The 16,895-nt window shown below is 43.3% G+C and overlaps 1 protein-coding gene across 1 annotated transcript in view; it reads right to left on the bottom strand.

Annotated features, from left to right (window-relative positions):
• The window catches only part of DKK2 (dickkopf WNT signaling pathway inhibitor 2), an 88,236-nt gene extending 75,713 nt beyond the window's left edge, over positions 1-12,523 (bottom strand). The window contains exon 1 of the mRNA XM_042469698.1: positions 12,209-12,523. Coding sequence (XP_042325632.1) covers positions 12,209-12,523 — 315 coding nt within the window. The remainder of the gene's footprint in view (positions 1-12,208) is intronic.
• Between the last annotated feature and the right edge of the window lie 4,372 nt (positions 12,524-16,895).

Genomic DNA, 16,895 nt, shown 5'->3' with positions numbered 1-16,895 from the left:
TCCAAACTGAAAAGAATCCAATAACACCAGACAAGCAGGAGCCAAGGTTACATCCACTGGAACTGTATCAACTACAGCATCCAAGTCAGCATGGCTCTGAGCAATTTTATAAGTACCATAGACTTGCCAGGCAGCAAACTAGAGAACTTTTAACTCCATACAGGTTCCATATCTACTGGATCTCCCACCTAGTCCTTCCATGGTTGTTCAAATCATCATTCCATTTCTTCCTTACTGGCTGTGGATGCTGCTGCTATTACTACTTCTCATCATACTACTACTACTTTTGTATATGGTGTAATACAGTTACATAAGTGGCATAATCAGGTTTCTACTTTCAAGGAGATTGCCAATACCGTAAAACATATATTGTGAAAACAACAGAGGGAGATAATGAAAGGCAAAGGTCAGTAGATCCAAGCACTAGAGCACTTCAAAATTTATCAGTACACTAAAGTGTATGACTAGCAAGAGAAGAAGGAGCAGCAACTGTGGAAGGGGTGTTTATGGGACACCTCAAGTTGCTCCTGGCTTGAGGTAAAAACAGAGCCGGCCCTACCATTGAACAAAGTGAGTCAGTCACCTGAGGCATCAGATGCTGTAGGTTCGGAGGGGCACTAAGGAGTTGGAAGATACAACTCTGTCCTTGACACCCTCCTAAGTTTGCTTCCTGCCTTGGAAGATAGGGTTCTTGCCAGCACTGAATTAATATTCAATTGCCTATACAGCTGGTTTCTGGAAACAGCATTGGTGGCAGGCTTGCAATCTCAGGCAGCAAAATGTCTTGTATATCCCACAGGTCAAGCCATTGACCTCAGTGAGCCCTACGGCCAAAATATTTAGTTTGGGTATCACTGAAGTAATTCTAAATGGAGACTGTGAAATAAGACTCCCACTGAACATCTTATTGTTTCCCAGTGACCAATGTCTTTTGATTTATGTAGCCCGTAAACTGAACACGTTAACATATTTCTCTCAAATATATCAGAACAGACTGAAGTGAGTGAGGGACCCAAAGAAAGAGTGAGAAATCTACTCAGTTGTTCTGCACTCCTGTAAGTAGCCATGTTTAATCGGGAACTGTGGCAAGTTGTGACATGTCAGTGGGCCAGTGATTTTAGTTTTATTGCAAACTTTAAATGCGTTATCCAAGGTGCTAAGCCTGCTTGGGGGATAAAGTCTGATTCTTTGGATAACTCCATTAAAGTTGGGATAAAAATCCAGAGTAAACTCAACATTCACTGACATGGAAACCACCATTAACTGCCATAGACTCTGAGGAAACCTCATGAGTCAGTGGAGGCAAGTCTGAAATATGTCTTTCTCATCCAGCTGTTTTGTTTTATTTATTTATTGCACTAATATCCCACCTTTATCTCAAAATAGTGTCCAAGGTGACTTCTAACAGTATTTTTTTTAAAAAGTGAAAACTAAAATATTGGTTACAAAAGTTAAAAGAGAATTAAATAACAATATTATTTTAAAAAAAAACATGATTAAACCAATTAAAAACACTCCTGCATAGAGAGCCAGTAGTTTTGAATGTTGGATTATGACTCTGGAGACCAGGGTTTGATTCCTGCTTGGACATGAAACCCACTGGGTAACCTTGGGTAGGTCACACTTCTCAGCCTCGGGGAAAGGCAATGGCAAACCTCCTCTGAACAAATCTTGCCGAGAAAACCCCATGATAGGGTTACCCGAAGTTCGCCATAAGCAAGAAATGACTTGAAGGCACACAACAACAACAACAACAACAACAACAACAACAACAACACCCTGACACTCAGATGGAAAAATATCCCTGTTCAGATCCTGAACATAATACATGAGGGTAAATAGTACATATGGGATGGAGTGCACATGCTAGCTCTACCCATAATGCTTTTGCAGCTGCCTTCTTGCCAGATTCCCAGTCTTTTCACATTCAGTACAAATATCTGAAATTAGATTCTAAGCAAGTTCAGTTCAACAAGTTTTGCTCTTCTGTGTTCTGGGTAAACACCTGAAGGGTCTGCAACGTGTTAGTGACATACAAGAGTGGCTATTTCGACATTGCACAATGACCATGTTCAGCTAATGGCAAGACAAGCTGAGTTGCTCATCTAGAACCACTGTGACTGTAGATACATAAAATGGTATATCATACAATGCAAATGCTCAGTGGGGCCTATTCCTGAACAACTATTCCATAATGTTTCTATTCTGTATGGAGTTTCTGTAGCACTAGCCTGCTAGCATATATTTACATTATGCTGTGGCAATGTAGGATTGCAGCCAATGTCTTCTAAAACTGTGAAAAGTTGGTTTTTGGAACACAGCTCCAAGAGTCGCCAAGGCACCAGGATCAATTCTGAATGAGAGTTATAGGAAATGCTTAGTTCACTATGAAGTGATATAGAAATGTTAAGTATTGTACTAAAGTGGTATTCGAGAGAGAGAGAGAGAGAGAGAGAGAGAGCACGCCCAGGAGCTTTTAATACGTTTATATTCTGCTCATCCATCGAGTAGACTGTTGAGCTGAAACCAATGGGAAGAGGAAGATTATACCATTTCACCCTCACAACAAGCCTAAAAGACATGTCTTCGCCCAAGACCACCAGGAGAGTTTTAGGGTGACCATTTACAGATAGCTAAAAAAGAAGGAAGTACTTCACCAAAAGAGAAGATGTGGATTTGTATTACATTTGTACTGTACTCACTATCAATATGTGCCGATGGAAAAATAGATACACTAATTTAGACAGAAATGTTGGCTGGCATCCTGTTAGTCAGTTAAGATAGCACAATCTAGCCTTATGACCAGATAACTGTTTCCTATTCATATTTATTGTAATGGTACCATTGCCACAGTTGTAAATGCCCTCCAAACCCATCTTAAAGGCTAGTCAGCTATTCCAAATGACAGAGTTCGGCCATACTCGCAGGCAGGGCATTGCAGGATGACATGATCAGTCCCTTCCCACCAAGGTATGATGATGCAAGGAGTGGAAGCGGGGCCCCTTCAGAGTTCTGTTGCAACTCTGTTGCAATATCATGCAACACAGTGGGGGAGTCACATCATCCTTAAAGCCCCCACTTGCCAGCATTTCAGGGCTCCATCACTTGAGATTGCTTGTAAGTTGTGCTTCCAGAGTCAGATCAAAAGATGCAGAATCTCAGTAACAATGTATTAATAATAGCAGAGAATAATGTGACTAGATGAAATGAGCAACTCCCTAGTGGCAGCTGGTGGTTCCAGCATCAGTGGGATGTGAATCTGCCACTAGTCTTTATATTAATTTAGTCCAGGCTTTAGTCCCTGAAGTTTAGGGTGCCACAATTTGAATAGTTCCTTTAAAATCTATATGAAAGTGCAGCAGATTCATCATCCCACTGACACTGAAACCATCAGTGTCCACTGCTATTTGTTATGATTTGGTGAGTTGTTTCAAGACCTCTGCTTTACTTTATGATTCTTTGTCTTTAAACAAAACTTGGACTGAAACCAAAGTTGTCTCCAAAGACAGGGTTATTCCTTCAATTAGAGAACTCTCTGATATAAAGTAAGACACATGAGCCACCTTAAAGTATATGGTAATCAAAGGATTGCATATATTAGGGAAGGTCTTAGAACCTCACCACTCTTCCATTCCAAATTTGGTGTTTTTTTTCCAGTTGAGATGCTTATTCCCAAGTGATGATCTGCGAAGAGCAGGTGCCTATGTACTCCATGGTTTCAGTTCCATCCCCAGCAAGAAATATTTTACCAGATCCTATATTAATGAAACACTTGATATTCTTAGATGGGAATATGGGAACACTGTGTAAAAAAACTTTTGTTTTAGGGGGCAAAATGAAATGCTGTGAAATATTATATTGCTCCTTCCTTGCCTTATATTCTTTTTTTTTTAATTGTATACATTTGGCAGGGCTGTCTGTTTTATTTTTATTATTATTTTTGAACCATGTTTAATGATGGCATAATATAAATACCAGGAGTATCCTTCTCATTACCTAGACTGCAAGTTGATCTCCCTTCAATTAAAGTTCATGATCTGTTACCCATATAATTAAACTTTACAGACACCCAGAAAATAAATTATCATTTTGAAAGGGCAAGTATGAATTTAACATTTATGACAGCTCTGAATGGTAGATGATAGGACTAATGAGAATCCAAGAAGGTAAAGAAGTCTGCTTCTTATTTTGATGAACAGTATATATAGGCCTAGTCCTTTAAAAATCAATTTTAGCTCTGTATGTAAATTTCTGCCTCCAGCAAGACTTGATGTAATAAAAGGTTCTGACTCACTGTAAGAAATCTGACAAAGTCTAGGAACCTTATGAGGCATGCCTATGGTGTCTCTACACTGGAATGGATTTAGCTAAAACACTATCCAACTCCCATGGGTCAGTCCTATTTAATGTTAGGTGCACCTAATTCTTTATTTAAAAAAACCCAGCCCTACCATTAGGCAAGAGAAGGAAACTGTTTCCAGTAGCTTGCAATAGCCACACAACCATTCCTACACAGTCCTTGAGATATATCTTCTCTGTCGTAGGACAGTGGTCATCCCCACTCCTGGTATCTCCTAGGGTGCCCTGATGGCACAGTGGTTAAATGCCAGTACAAACCCAAAAGGTTGTGAGTTTGATCCCAGGACTCCAGGGTTTACTCAGTCTTGCATCCTTCCGTAGGTCACTAAAACGAGTATGCAGCTTGTTTGGGGCAATTAGATTACACACTGTAAATCTCTTAGAGACTACTGAGTTCTGTATGAAGCGGTATAGAAATGTAAATGCTATTGCTAGTGCTTTGTTAGGGTGGTAGCAGTCAAAAGGGTACACTCGGCCCTCTCTTTTGCTGCAGCATGGCAGAGGTCTTCTCATGAGGAAGCCTCCACTACTGTACCAAGCCAGGAGGGCCTGACCAGATGTCCCGCCTTATTGATGCCACTGCACAAAGCCTATCCTGTACCGCTACCTTACTGACTTTATCTACAGTGGCGTATACTATCCTGTGACCTGCTGTCAAAAATTTTTTCCAGCTAGTTGTCAAGTTTGCTTTTGAAGATCAAAGTGGGGCAGGGGGTGTCCTGTCATTTTTCTCAGGTAGCAAAATTTCTTGTCTCTATACAGTTAGGCTGTCTCTTTCCAGGCATTAACCTTTTTGCATTTTTATAGTTATACATTTCCTTGTTCCAGGTTTGTGGGATACAGAATTTTCTTTTATAGAGAGAGAGCGAGAGAGAGAGAGCTCAGAGAGAGAGGATCAACAGATAGAGATACAGATGTGCTCTCCTTAGCATGTATCTTTGAACTCACACATAAGCCAATATATTTTATGTAGTATGCATGGAAAAAAAATGGAAGGACACTGGGACACAGTTGTGAAGTGGCCAAGTTTTACAGCTGCTAAAAGACAATTGCAAACAGCATTTAAAAGGTGAAGGAGTTCACAGGTGCAGCAGCATGAATATACTATTTAAGAAAAGAAAAAGTTCCTGGCCATGGGTAGGATAGGACAGGACATTAGAAAGGAAATGGAGAAGTACAAGATTTTTACCCAGAATCTAGGCCAGTTACATGTCTTTTAAAAAAATCAGGCACTTTTCCCAAAAAAGAGAGCTATAATTGTTGTTGTTGTTGTTATTGTTGATGATGATGATGATGTTAGGCTGAATTGCACATTTTATTGTAGGTGCACACTTAGGATTTTAAAGTGAAGATCTAAAAATGTAATATATGAACATGATAAAGAAGTATTTGAAAATGCCTGAATAATACAGATATACTTGCCACAGAGTTGGTATCAGCTATAGTTCCCTGTCAAGAATATGCACAGTGAGAAACTTGTTGTACAGGGTGTGAAATGGACCACACACGTACATGAAACAGCAACGCAACCTGTTGCAGATAATAGAATGCACAGTAAATTGTGACCCATCCTTATGTGAATTATCAGTAGCAGATCACATTCTAAAAATTGCCAAACACACCCAAAATTTACTAATGAAGTGTTAGGAAGGCAAATTAAGGAAGGCAAATTATCAGCTTAAACCAATGCACATTGTACACTGATCTTTCATGCAGACTGATGTATTTTAATGCATAGACCAGAATCACTCCGAACGCACTCAGTTAATCGACAATGGCATCACTTTTTGCAACTTTCTAATAGCAAACAAAGCTTTGCTATTTGTTTTGTGCATTTGGGCCCTAATTTCTCCTCAAAAGTGATTCTGTTTCAGTCTAAAGAGGGAAACGTTTTAAAAGCTGTAATTATATGAAATGAAATACTGTAAAGAAAACAAGAAAAGCAAAAAGGGTGTGGGAAAACAGGGAGAAAGGGGGGAAAATAGATCTTGTTATCTTAATAAGAAATATTTGCATTCCTCAGAACAATGAGGAACAAGTTAAAGAGGACTACTAATCTAATCAAGGTTTATTTAAATCATTGTTATTATGCTAATTATTCAGGGTGTATGAAACCACTGAGAGCCAGTATAGTGTTATCCTGGGACTCTGGGAGACCAGGATTTGAATCCCCGCTCAGCCATAGGAGTTTATCAGACAAGGGAAATTGGAAGTATAATTCAATGGCAATCTGAACGCAATCATGGGGTTTAACGTTATTGCATGATAGACTACCATAAGCAATTTTGGGCAATGGGAAGTCAGTCCGAACGCAATCATGAGGTTTCACATTATTGCGTGATAGACTACCACACACAATTTCAGGCATGGCAAGCTATTTTGGGGCAATGGGAAGTCAGTTCGAATGCAATTCGAATTCACGTAAATTCACTGAACTAGCGAATTCACATGAATGCGTTCTGGCCCCACTTTCTTTTCATTCAAAATTAAGAGAAATTCCTCCTGTGTGATAAACTCCACAGAAGCTCACTGGCTGACTTTGGGTAAGTCATACTTTCGCTGCCTCAGAGAACGGCAAAGGCAAGCCCCCTCTGAACAATTATTGCTTCTTCCCAAAAAACAATGGGAGGGCCATCTTAGGGTCACTGTAAATCAGAAATGACTTGAGAGCACATGACATCAGCAAAACTGTTCTGAAAGGCAGCAGATCAGCAGCTCTGGAACTATGAAATGTCATTGAACCATTCACAAAAGTGTGCATTCTGGAGAAGTGCAGTCAAAATCATTTTTGTTGTGAAGAAGCTTGGCAGAAGTTATGCCTGAAAGTACTTGTGCAGTAATTCAGTCCTGATGTCAGTGGAACTTGATTTTCAAGTATGTGGCCCAGGTAAATGAAGGACACATATTTACCGGGGGGGGGAGACTCCAAAACAATTGTGTACTATATCACTTGTCTATCCTTACACTATATATAATATATGGCGAGCCAGTGTGGCACAGTGGTTTGAACCTTGGACTAAGACTCTGGAGACTAGGGTTTGAATCCCAGCTCAGCTATGTAAACTCAAATCACATTCTCTCAGCCTCAGAAAATGGCAGTGACAAACCCCTCTGAACAAATCTTTCCAAGAAAACTCCATGAAAGGGTTGACACAAGTTAGAAGTGACTTGAAGGCACACAACAACATATATCATATATAAATCCCCCTTTTCCTCTCTGTATACTTCATGAATATATAATAAAGCATTGTTAAGTATCAGTTTGTACATTTAAAGAAATGAATGGCAAAATTGTGTCTATACAGCAGATTTTAAACTAAATCAGCCTTTCCTGATCTGGTGTTCTCCAGATGTGTTGGAGAATAGTTCCCATAATCTGCAACTGGTCTGTGCTTCTTGGGTGATGATTATGGGAACACATCTGAAATGTGTCAGGTTGAAAATGGGTAGTCTAAATTATCCCCACAACCCACTACTATATATAAACTAAAACATATGAACAAAGAAAAATAAATGCCAAGGGCACTCCAACTGTTGACATATAAAAATTATAATGTTGATTGTAGCAGCTATGATAACTGCCACTGCTACTGGATATCTGACATCCAAATTATATAGGCAGTATACAGAATATATAAACCAACCAATCCTGACCTGATGTCCTTCATGTATATTGGATTACAATATAGTCCAATATAATCCCTAGAGCACTTCATGCCCAGGTGCCTTGCAATTTATAGTAGAGAGACAAGAGTCAAGGATGAGAGAAAATTAAAACATGAGTATGAGTTATTGGCACTGAATAACAGGAAGTTAAGTAGTAGCGAAGATAGTAAGTTACAGTGAAGATGAAACTTCATGGAAGGCTTTGCTAAAAAGTAATCCCTGAAGAACATGAAAGAACCTCTTGAATAATAGGATCTTGGGTTGTAGAGTTGAAAAAGACCTCTGTCTGAAATCCCTGAGACCTTCCAAAAGTCAGAGAGGTCTATACTGAGACAGATAGACTGACAGACACAATATAATACAGCTTTCTCTGTTCCCAAGTCATTTGCTGTATATAGAGCATGTCATTCCAACCACATGAGGCAGCATGGTGTAAGGCATGGAGATGGGAGAACAAGACCAAGAGAGGGGATAGTTTGTCAAGGATGGAATGCAAAAACTGTCCCCTTAATTTTATTGTGTGTGATGGTGGGTTTTAACCTTTGTGGAAACTGCCAGGAGAAGGAAAATATAATACAAATTATTAGAACAATATGCCCTATGGGTCAGTCATGAAAATATTTTCCTTGTCATGTCTTTTCCTACCTTAGCCACCAGCAAAGCAGAATCACGGAAGAACAAATAATCTCAAATGGGTGATAACAGTTTCATTGATTTGAAATCAAGTAGTCGCAGAATTTCTCTTAATTCCATCATTGCTATCATCACCACCATCTCCATCATCTTCTCCCAAACGTAATGAATAAAACCAGAATACTCATTATTCTCACCCCCAACTACAATTGCAACACACACACAGAGAAAGATATTATTGTCCCCCATATCCACTCAGCATCAGATTCAAATCTAAGACTTCTAAAAAATTTGTACTTCAGGATCTTGCCATAGCACTTCCATTCTCAGTCAGAGCTGAACACTGAAAGACTGGGACGTCACAGGTTTCTGTTTATGAGGTTAAAATATGCCTCCCATACTATGCCAAAATCAAAGAGATACCCTTTTGGGAGAGAGGATTCCAAAGCCTCCAAACTCATATGTAGGTTTTGTTTTTCCAAATACTATGTTATTGCTCTATGAAAGTGTGTGCTTCAGAACTGTTAGATAGATATTATTATAAAGTTCTTCTTTTGTTTTATTGTTTTATTTTGGAGGTCCAATCATTTAATCAGTAACCTGAATGACTTTGCAAGTTGTTGGTCCCTTTTGAAAGAGATCCCTTGGAGATAAGGAGGAAGTGCACCCAATGTTCTTTCGGTGTTGACTGAATGTTGGTATTTCAGTTACAACACTCCTGTCTGCCTTGTTGTTGTTCCTATCAGAGTGCTGGATCTCAGCAGCCTCAGGGTTTCTGAGTGTATGACAATCCTGGAACAACAGGACTGAAACAACATGCAGGCATCTGACTAACATCTCCAATTGTTCCCCCCCCCCTCCTGTTTGGCTTGAAACATCTTGCCTGATGAAGAAGCCCATGGAGCTTCGAAAGCTTGCAACAAGTATATTGTGCATTTTGGTTGGCCAATAAAGTTATCACTGATGGCTTTTTGTTTGTTAAATGTCCAACATAGTTACCCCTGAATGTTGACAATCCTGGAGTTTGTTTCTTCTTCTCCTCTGCCTTCCCCATCTCCACTGCCACCTTTAGGACAAACAATCCCTGATTGTCTATTACTACACCCTTTGCTCCTTGGGAAATGCAGGGCATCTGAGTGCTTGAAGTCACAATGGAAGGTGAGGAACCCAAGCCTCTGATGTCTCCAAAGAAATGCTGTGTTCCAGATCAAATCCGGAGGAGCCAGAAGGGAGGAGAGGAGACAAGGGGAACATTTTCTTGATAAGCAAATGGGAGAGTCTCTCACCCTACTTATCGGCTCCTCCATCAGTTACCCTTCCCTGTCCTTAGGTCTGCTATGGCCACCCAAGACAGGAGCCAGGAAAAGGTGAACAGCATTCACTGGAAGCATAAAACAGACTTGTTGCAGAAGGTTCGTTCACCTTCAGACTGTCTGATTTCCTTCCCTTTTCTTAATACAAGATGAATGTAACTTGCACAGAGTGCAGTTACACTGCTATCCTGATTAAGAATTCTGCCCTCCCATGAATTTTTTCCTCACTTTCCACATTTCTAGCATTATAGTAACTTAAAGAACCAGCTGAGCATTTGGAAATACAGTGGAGAGATCTTATAGCACCTTTGAGACTTCTAACTGAAAGAAAGACATTGGTCTTTCTTTCTTCCAGTGAGTCTCAAAGGTGCTACAAGATCTCTCTACGCACTGATTCTACAGACTAACATGGCTATACAGTATCTTTGAATTCTACCATGTGGAAATACAGTGTAGGTATCCAAAAAAAGGGGGCAGCAGGCAAGGTTACCAAACAAATGCAAACACAGCAAATACAAGTTTCAGGTGTGAACAATTTTCAGCATCTCACTCTCTGCGATGCTACAAATTTGGGTGCTGCAGAAAAATTGGGGGGCAGCAGAATCTTTATTTGGAGGAGCATGGCCCTCATTTGCCCCATAGCTAACCCCAGTAGTGCTGGGGAAAGGAAGTTAACCCACCATTTTCCTAATCATCTGGATGGGGTAAACGGGGGAGACGGAAATGTATTGTGCTCTTCTTCCTTCTCCCAACAACAGCTTTGGTTCACATCCTTTTGATTCAAGCCTCCAAAGCTTCATCAAAGGGAACGATGGAAGTTTCTATTAAAGTCACGCTCTTTCAGCCTCAGAGAACGCAAAGGCAACCCCCTTCTGAACAAATCTTGCCAAGAAAACCCCTAAGATAGCTTCACCCTTAAGTCTGAAATGACAAGAAATCACACAACAAAGACAATATTGCAGGAAGAATTCCCTTGCCCAGGCTCTCTGTCCAGCTCCAGATTTTCCTTGTTCTCCAAAGCTCCCCTTGAGTTGCAGACATTTGGGGAAGGGAAGAGGGAATTGCACATGTTCAGACATTAAATCCCTGGTCAGCAACTTTTCTTTAAAAGTGGAAACCCACTGAGGGTAAGGAATGGAAAGTGGTGGCCAGATTCTCTTGGCTGTTCCCTACAAATCCAGTCGCAACAAGGCAGAAGAGAGCTGAATCTGGTTGCTGGGGTCTCCCATTGCCATTCTTAACCCACGACTGGAATGACTGTTCTATTAATCGGAAACACATTGAGAGCTCGATTCTAATAGGCGCTTGGAAATCATTACCCCTGATTTCAGTTAAGTCTGCTTCAGAGCACAGGCTTCATGGGAACTAAGCCCTAGCTATGCTCTCCCCAGGAGATTTTTTAATTTACTTGGGGCTTTCCTTCTGAATTTTTACACATTCTCTTCATACTAGATTGACTTCATTCCTAAGGGACAAAACAGTCAGGTGTTCAAAATGATGGCCAGAGCACTAAGTACCACTTGTTTCCAACCACAGTGTAAAAATGCCAGCAGAGATCCTGTACCAAATTCTGGACAGGTTCTGGACAGACAGATCTGAGCATCTTTTCTCCTTCCCTGATCCAGAGCCATCCCTTGAATATAACAGTTGCCTTTGAGGAGGTCAGGATGGTTCAGACTGAGGCAGTATAGCCCTAAGTGCTGAAAACAAAAGGCGGAAACACGGAGCTCATCTTGATCCCCTGAGAGGCAATTCTTGAGTCCCCCAAAAGATCTGAAGGATCTGTCTGCTGTTATAGAAGCCGCAAGGAAGGGAGGTAGCAAGGAGGGTGGAAAGAAGGATGGAAAGGAAAGACAGATCCACACCACTGTAATAATCCGGTCTGACACCACTTTAACTGCCATGGCTCAGTTTGCTGTAGCATCAGAGCTCTCACACAGATATGAAGGCTAAATATCTCAAAAACTACTAATCCCGGATCTCCAAAGATCTGAAATGGTCTCAATTGCATTATTCCTGCAAAGCAGATGAAACCTTGGATCATTAGGGAATACAAAGCTTTTCAGAAGATCTGTCCGGGTCTTCTCTCTAGGGCTGCATCCAGACTGGAGAAATAACCCGGTTTGGCACTGCTTGGACTGCCCTGGCTCAAGGCTATGGCATTCTGGGAGTTAAAGCGGTGCCAAGCCGGGTTCTCTCTCCCGTCTGGAGGAGAAAGAGAGCCGCTGCTGGCTTACCTCGCCTTGCCGGTGGTAGTGCTTGAGCCCCTTCCCCGCGGGGCCGAAGAGCTTGCCCTTCTTGCCGCCTGCTCCTGCTGCTGCTGCTGCTGCTCCGGGGCCCAGGCCTTGCGGGAAGGGGCTGGAGCGGTTGGCGGGCGGCGTTGGCCCCTCCTGGGCCTCCAGGAGGCTGCTGCTGCCCTTGATGGAGTTGACTTTGGGCCCCTCCATCGGGGAGCTGCCCTCGGCCACCAGCAGCGCCGCCAGGAAGAGCAGCGGGCGGCGGCAGGAGAAGCAGGAGAGCAGCAGCGCCAGGGAGCTCCGGCGGCGCCGCATGGTCGCCTCCCGCCAGCGCCTGCCTGCGGGGCAGCCAGGGACCGGGAGCTCGCCCCGGAGGCCCCGCACCAGGATCCGGCAAGTGGCTGATGGAGCAGGAGGCTGCCTCGGCTACATCGACGGAAGAAAAGCAGCAGGAGGAGGAAGGGGCCTCCCCAGCCCCCGGGGCTTCAGACGGCAAGGCAGGCAGGAAGGCCGCCTCCACCCCAGACCCAGCCCCGGCTCCCGCAAGGCTTCAGGGGGACAGAGAGAGACCGCCCCAGCAAGACGCCCTCGCTCTCCTCTCTCTCTCTGGCTGTCGACTAAACAGGGACAGGGATCGCTTCCTCCTCCTCCTCCTCCTCCTTTTTCCTCCTTCTCCTGTTCCTCCTTCTTCTCCTCTTCCTTCTCCTTTTCCGCCTTCTCCTCCTCCTCTTCTTCCTTCTCCTTCACTTAGCTGCTCCCGGGCATCCCGAGGTGAAGCAATGCAGAGAGAGACCCAGCGAGAGAGGACGGCAGAAGAGCTGGGTCTCCAAAGGGCTCTCCCTGGCTCGCGTCCGCCCGTCCAGCCAGGCAGCTCCTCCGCTCCCTGGCCCCGCTGGATTATATAGAGCCTTCCTCCTCTCCTCCCACCCCCCCCCTTTGTACCGGAGAACGCTGGAGTCGCCTTTCCCTCCGCCCCGGAGCCTGGGAGCGACAAGGAGGGGAGCTGGATCAGATCCCCCCCAGCCCTCCTCCGCCCCACCGACCCCCTCCTCTCCCTCCTGGGCCAAGAGCACTCCCTCCGGGGACGGGTGCAGGCCCTCCTCCCCATCTCGGAGGGAGATATATGCGCTCTGCCCATGCACAGAGGCACCCAGTCTTCCAAATGTGTGTGGATGGATGGATGGATGGATGGATGGATAGATATATAGATAGATAGATAGATAGATAGATAGATAGATAGATAGATAGATAGATAGATAGATAGATAGATAGATAGATAGATAGATAGATGACTGTGTGCCTCTGTCCATGGACCCTAGGTCGCCGCCTTCTCAACCCTTTCTGGGTCGGCTTTCCTTTTCTTTCTTCCCCCCAGAGAGGAGATGGCCCTTGTGGGGCGTGAATGCACCAAAGTGAGCAGACATCCTCGCCGCCGAGGAGGAGGAGGACAAGGCCCTGCAAAATGTCGGAGGTTGGAGGACACGAGCAACGAAACGCTGGAAACACTCCCAGAAATGGATGCTTCTTCAGCCGTGCTCAGAAGGGAGGGCATCTTGGAATGCCTCCCGGACGGAAGGCTGAAATGTATCCTTGGGGGCTGAAATGTAGGACGTTTCCCGGGAAAGGAGGACGCCTGGTCAGCCTGGGAAGCATCACAGGGGTTCCCTCAAGGGATATACAGTGACAGCTGCCAATTGAAAGGGAATTAGGGCCCTTCACTCCACACACAGACACACACACACACACACACACACACACACACACACACACGGGCCATGATTCCACTTTAGCTGCCATAGCAATGCATGGGATTGCTAGTTTTCTGGTGGGGGTGTTGCTTTCAAGTTGTTTCTGATTTATGGAGACCCTGAGGCGGCCCTATGACTCTGAAGACCAGGGTTCGATTCCCTGCTTGGCCATGGAAACCTTGGGCAAGTCACACACTCTCAGCCTCAGGGGGAGGCAAGGGCAAACCTCCTCTGAACCAGTCTTGCCAAGAAAACCCCAGGATAGGGTCACCATCAGTCAGAAAAGGCACACAACACACACAGACAATATTCTCCCAGGCATTACCATGATGGTTTCTTTTCCCAAGAGAGACTCCCTAGATGTCCCTAGAGAGACATAGCACCTACACCAAGAGAAGGTTGGGTTGTTCTTAAATGATCAGCCTTAAAGAAGACATTTGCCATTTGGAAAACATTCTGTTTCTCTGTATTCTGTTCTCTTGTCCTAAGTAGAGATTTCTCATCATCTCAGGGTCACCATAAGTGAGAAATGCCTTGAAAGCACATCACAACTGTTTGGAATTCTCAGCCAGAGAGCTCTAGTGCCTCACCTAACTTCAAACTCCAGGACTCCATAGGATGCAGCTATGGGAGATCAAGTGGAATCATACTGCTACAATTGTGTAGTGTGAATGGGCCTGTAGAAATGATACATTGATATACAGAAAGGATGCTGTTGTGTGTGTGTGGTTTTTTTAAATATATTGAGATTGGAAGGAACTTTCTTTGAAGCCTCTGGTGTTTACTTCAAAGTTGCCCTGCAGTGTTGGGAATGACTGGAAAGGAGTCTGACTGGCAGGAAAAAAATGCTGAAGGAAAGGAAAATGCATTGTTTTTTTAAGCAGGGGAGCAGATTTTACAGCTTTGCTGAAAAACGTAACACGTTTGGGAAGAAAGGGCCCTTGGTTCTCAGATCAGAGACACTTTCTCATATGGTGTTTGCACCTGGGTCATCCAGGCATCTGGAAACTGTACCCAAAATTGGGGTGGGAATGAAAGGTACATGGCTAATGTGGTGGCAAAATTTGGAGTGCAAGGACTCTGCATTGCATTGTGTACACAAGGGGAGGGCAGACTTCAGGCTTGTGGGATCTACTCTTTTTTTGTTTTTGTTTTTACTAGAACCCTGACATTCTTCATTGGACACTGGTGTAAAATATGTTCATAAAACATATCTCCACTGCTGTGTTGTTGTGTGCCTTCAAGTTCAGAGACACTTCCTCATAGGGTTGTTGTTTCTGATTTATGACAAACTTAACGCAAACTTATGGTGACCCAGGTATTCCTTATTTTCACCTACAGAAATATGGGGAAATGTCACTGGCGCCCCCCTTTCCTCTGCAATTGGAAATGGCACTTCTTGCTCATCTGAGAACTTCATCTGCATGTAGCTTATTCTGCTTCATGTGTAGCCAGGCTTTCTAAGACCTCCATCAAAGAAGTACCAATATTACACTACAGTATACTATAGGGATAGGTATTCTGGCCCTATCCAGATGTTTTAGATTACAACTTCCAGGATGTCTCTAGCCTTTCACCAGGATTTGTGGTAACTGTAGTCCAAAAAAATCTGGACTGTGCCAGGTTGTCATTGCTCATCTGCTGTAATAATCCATTGGGTGCAACTGGTTGCAACATTACTTTTTTATGATAGTGGCTTTTCAGAGATGTATGCACTTATCAAATAAGGTCAATAGCAACAGGCATACTTTCATCTCCCCCTCCAAAAAAAAAAAAAAAAACAGGCTTCTCTAATGACATATTCAAGAGCAAGTCTCCAGAGTCTTAGTCCAATGCTCAAACCACTACGCCATGCTCACCCAATATACTTTTTCGTATACACTAAAAAAGAAAAAGGAAAAAAAAAACCTGACAACTCATCTTCCTCCGGTGGCTGCCCCACATGTAGTGACTGATGGAGAGAGGGGAAGAGCCAAGAAGCATCTGGCTATGAAAGTATAGTCAGATGCATAATTATGAAAGCATCTTCTCAGACTTTTCAGGGGTTCTCTGGAGGTCTTGGAACATGGTGTTGGCATTGTGCATTTGGCTGTAGACATATAGACAGCTGCTTCACAGCCATCCTCCACTCTCCACTAACCATTAAATGGCTATAGAGGATGGCTTCAGGAGGAAGGTATGTCCTGCAAGGGTGCGAAATCCATCTATCTTTCTGTTCAGGTAGGCCTTATAATGAAATCATTTTAAGAAGGTTGTTCTATAAATATGAGTCCTGCCAGGAAAAGGGATGTCTCATAGTTTTGCCATGGCAGAACTTGCAATAGGTCTCCCAATGCAGCACCTTAGCTGAATGTCAGACATAAACTTAGGACGGGCCTGATAACAAGCTCCAGAATATCATGCAGCCTACATAGACCAGTGATGGTTGATGTCATTCATGTCAGTGGTACAGTGAATTAGTCCAAACTCTAAAGGAGCTATTCAGGGTGCTAAATCTTTTGGGGGATAGGATTCAGCACCCTGGAAAGCTCCTGTAAAACCCAGGGCAGATTTTCCACCACACTGACATGGAACCCACCAGCTACCTCCACTTCGTAGGAGACAAGCTGATGGCAGCTGTTACTTAAGTTGCACCATTTAAACTGGTACTCAAACTAATATACAAATAACTATGATTTAAAGATAATATTAAAATAATAATGAAACAGTCATTAAATAAGAAGGAGCCAGCATGGTGTAATAGCTTGAGTATTGGATTATGATTCTGAGATCAGGGTTTGATTCTCAGCTTGGCCATGAAACCCACTGAGTGACTTTGGGCAAGTCACACTTTCTCAGCCTCAAGAGAAAGCAGTGGCAATCCTCTTCTGAACAAATCTTGCCAAGAAAAACCCATGATAGATTCGCATTAAATGGGAAATGACTTGAAGGCACACAAC

Source organism: Sceloporus undulatus, chromosome 5 (genome assembly GCF_019175285.1).
Source record: "Sceloporus undulatus isolate JIND9_A2432 ecotype Alabama chromosome 5, SceUnd_v1.1, whole genome shotgun sequence".
Taxonomy (NCBI): Eukaryota; Metazoa; Chordata; class Lepidosauria; order Squamata; family Phrynosomatidae; genus Sceloporus; species Sceloporus undulatus.
This window is presented reverse-complemented; position numbering and strand designations above follow the sequence as displayed.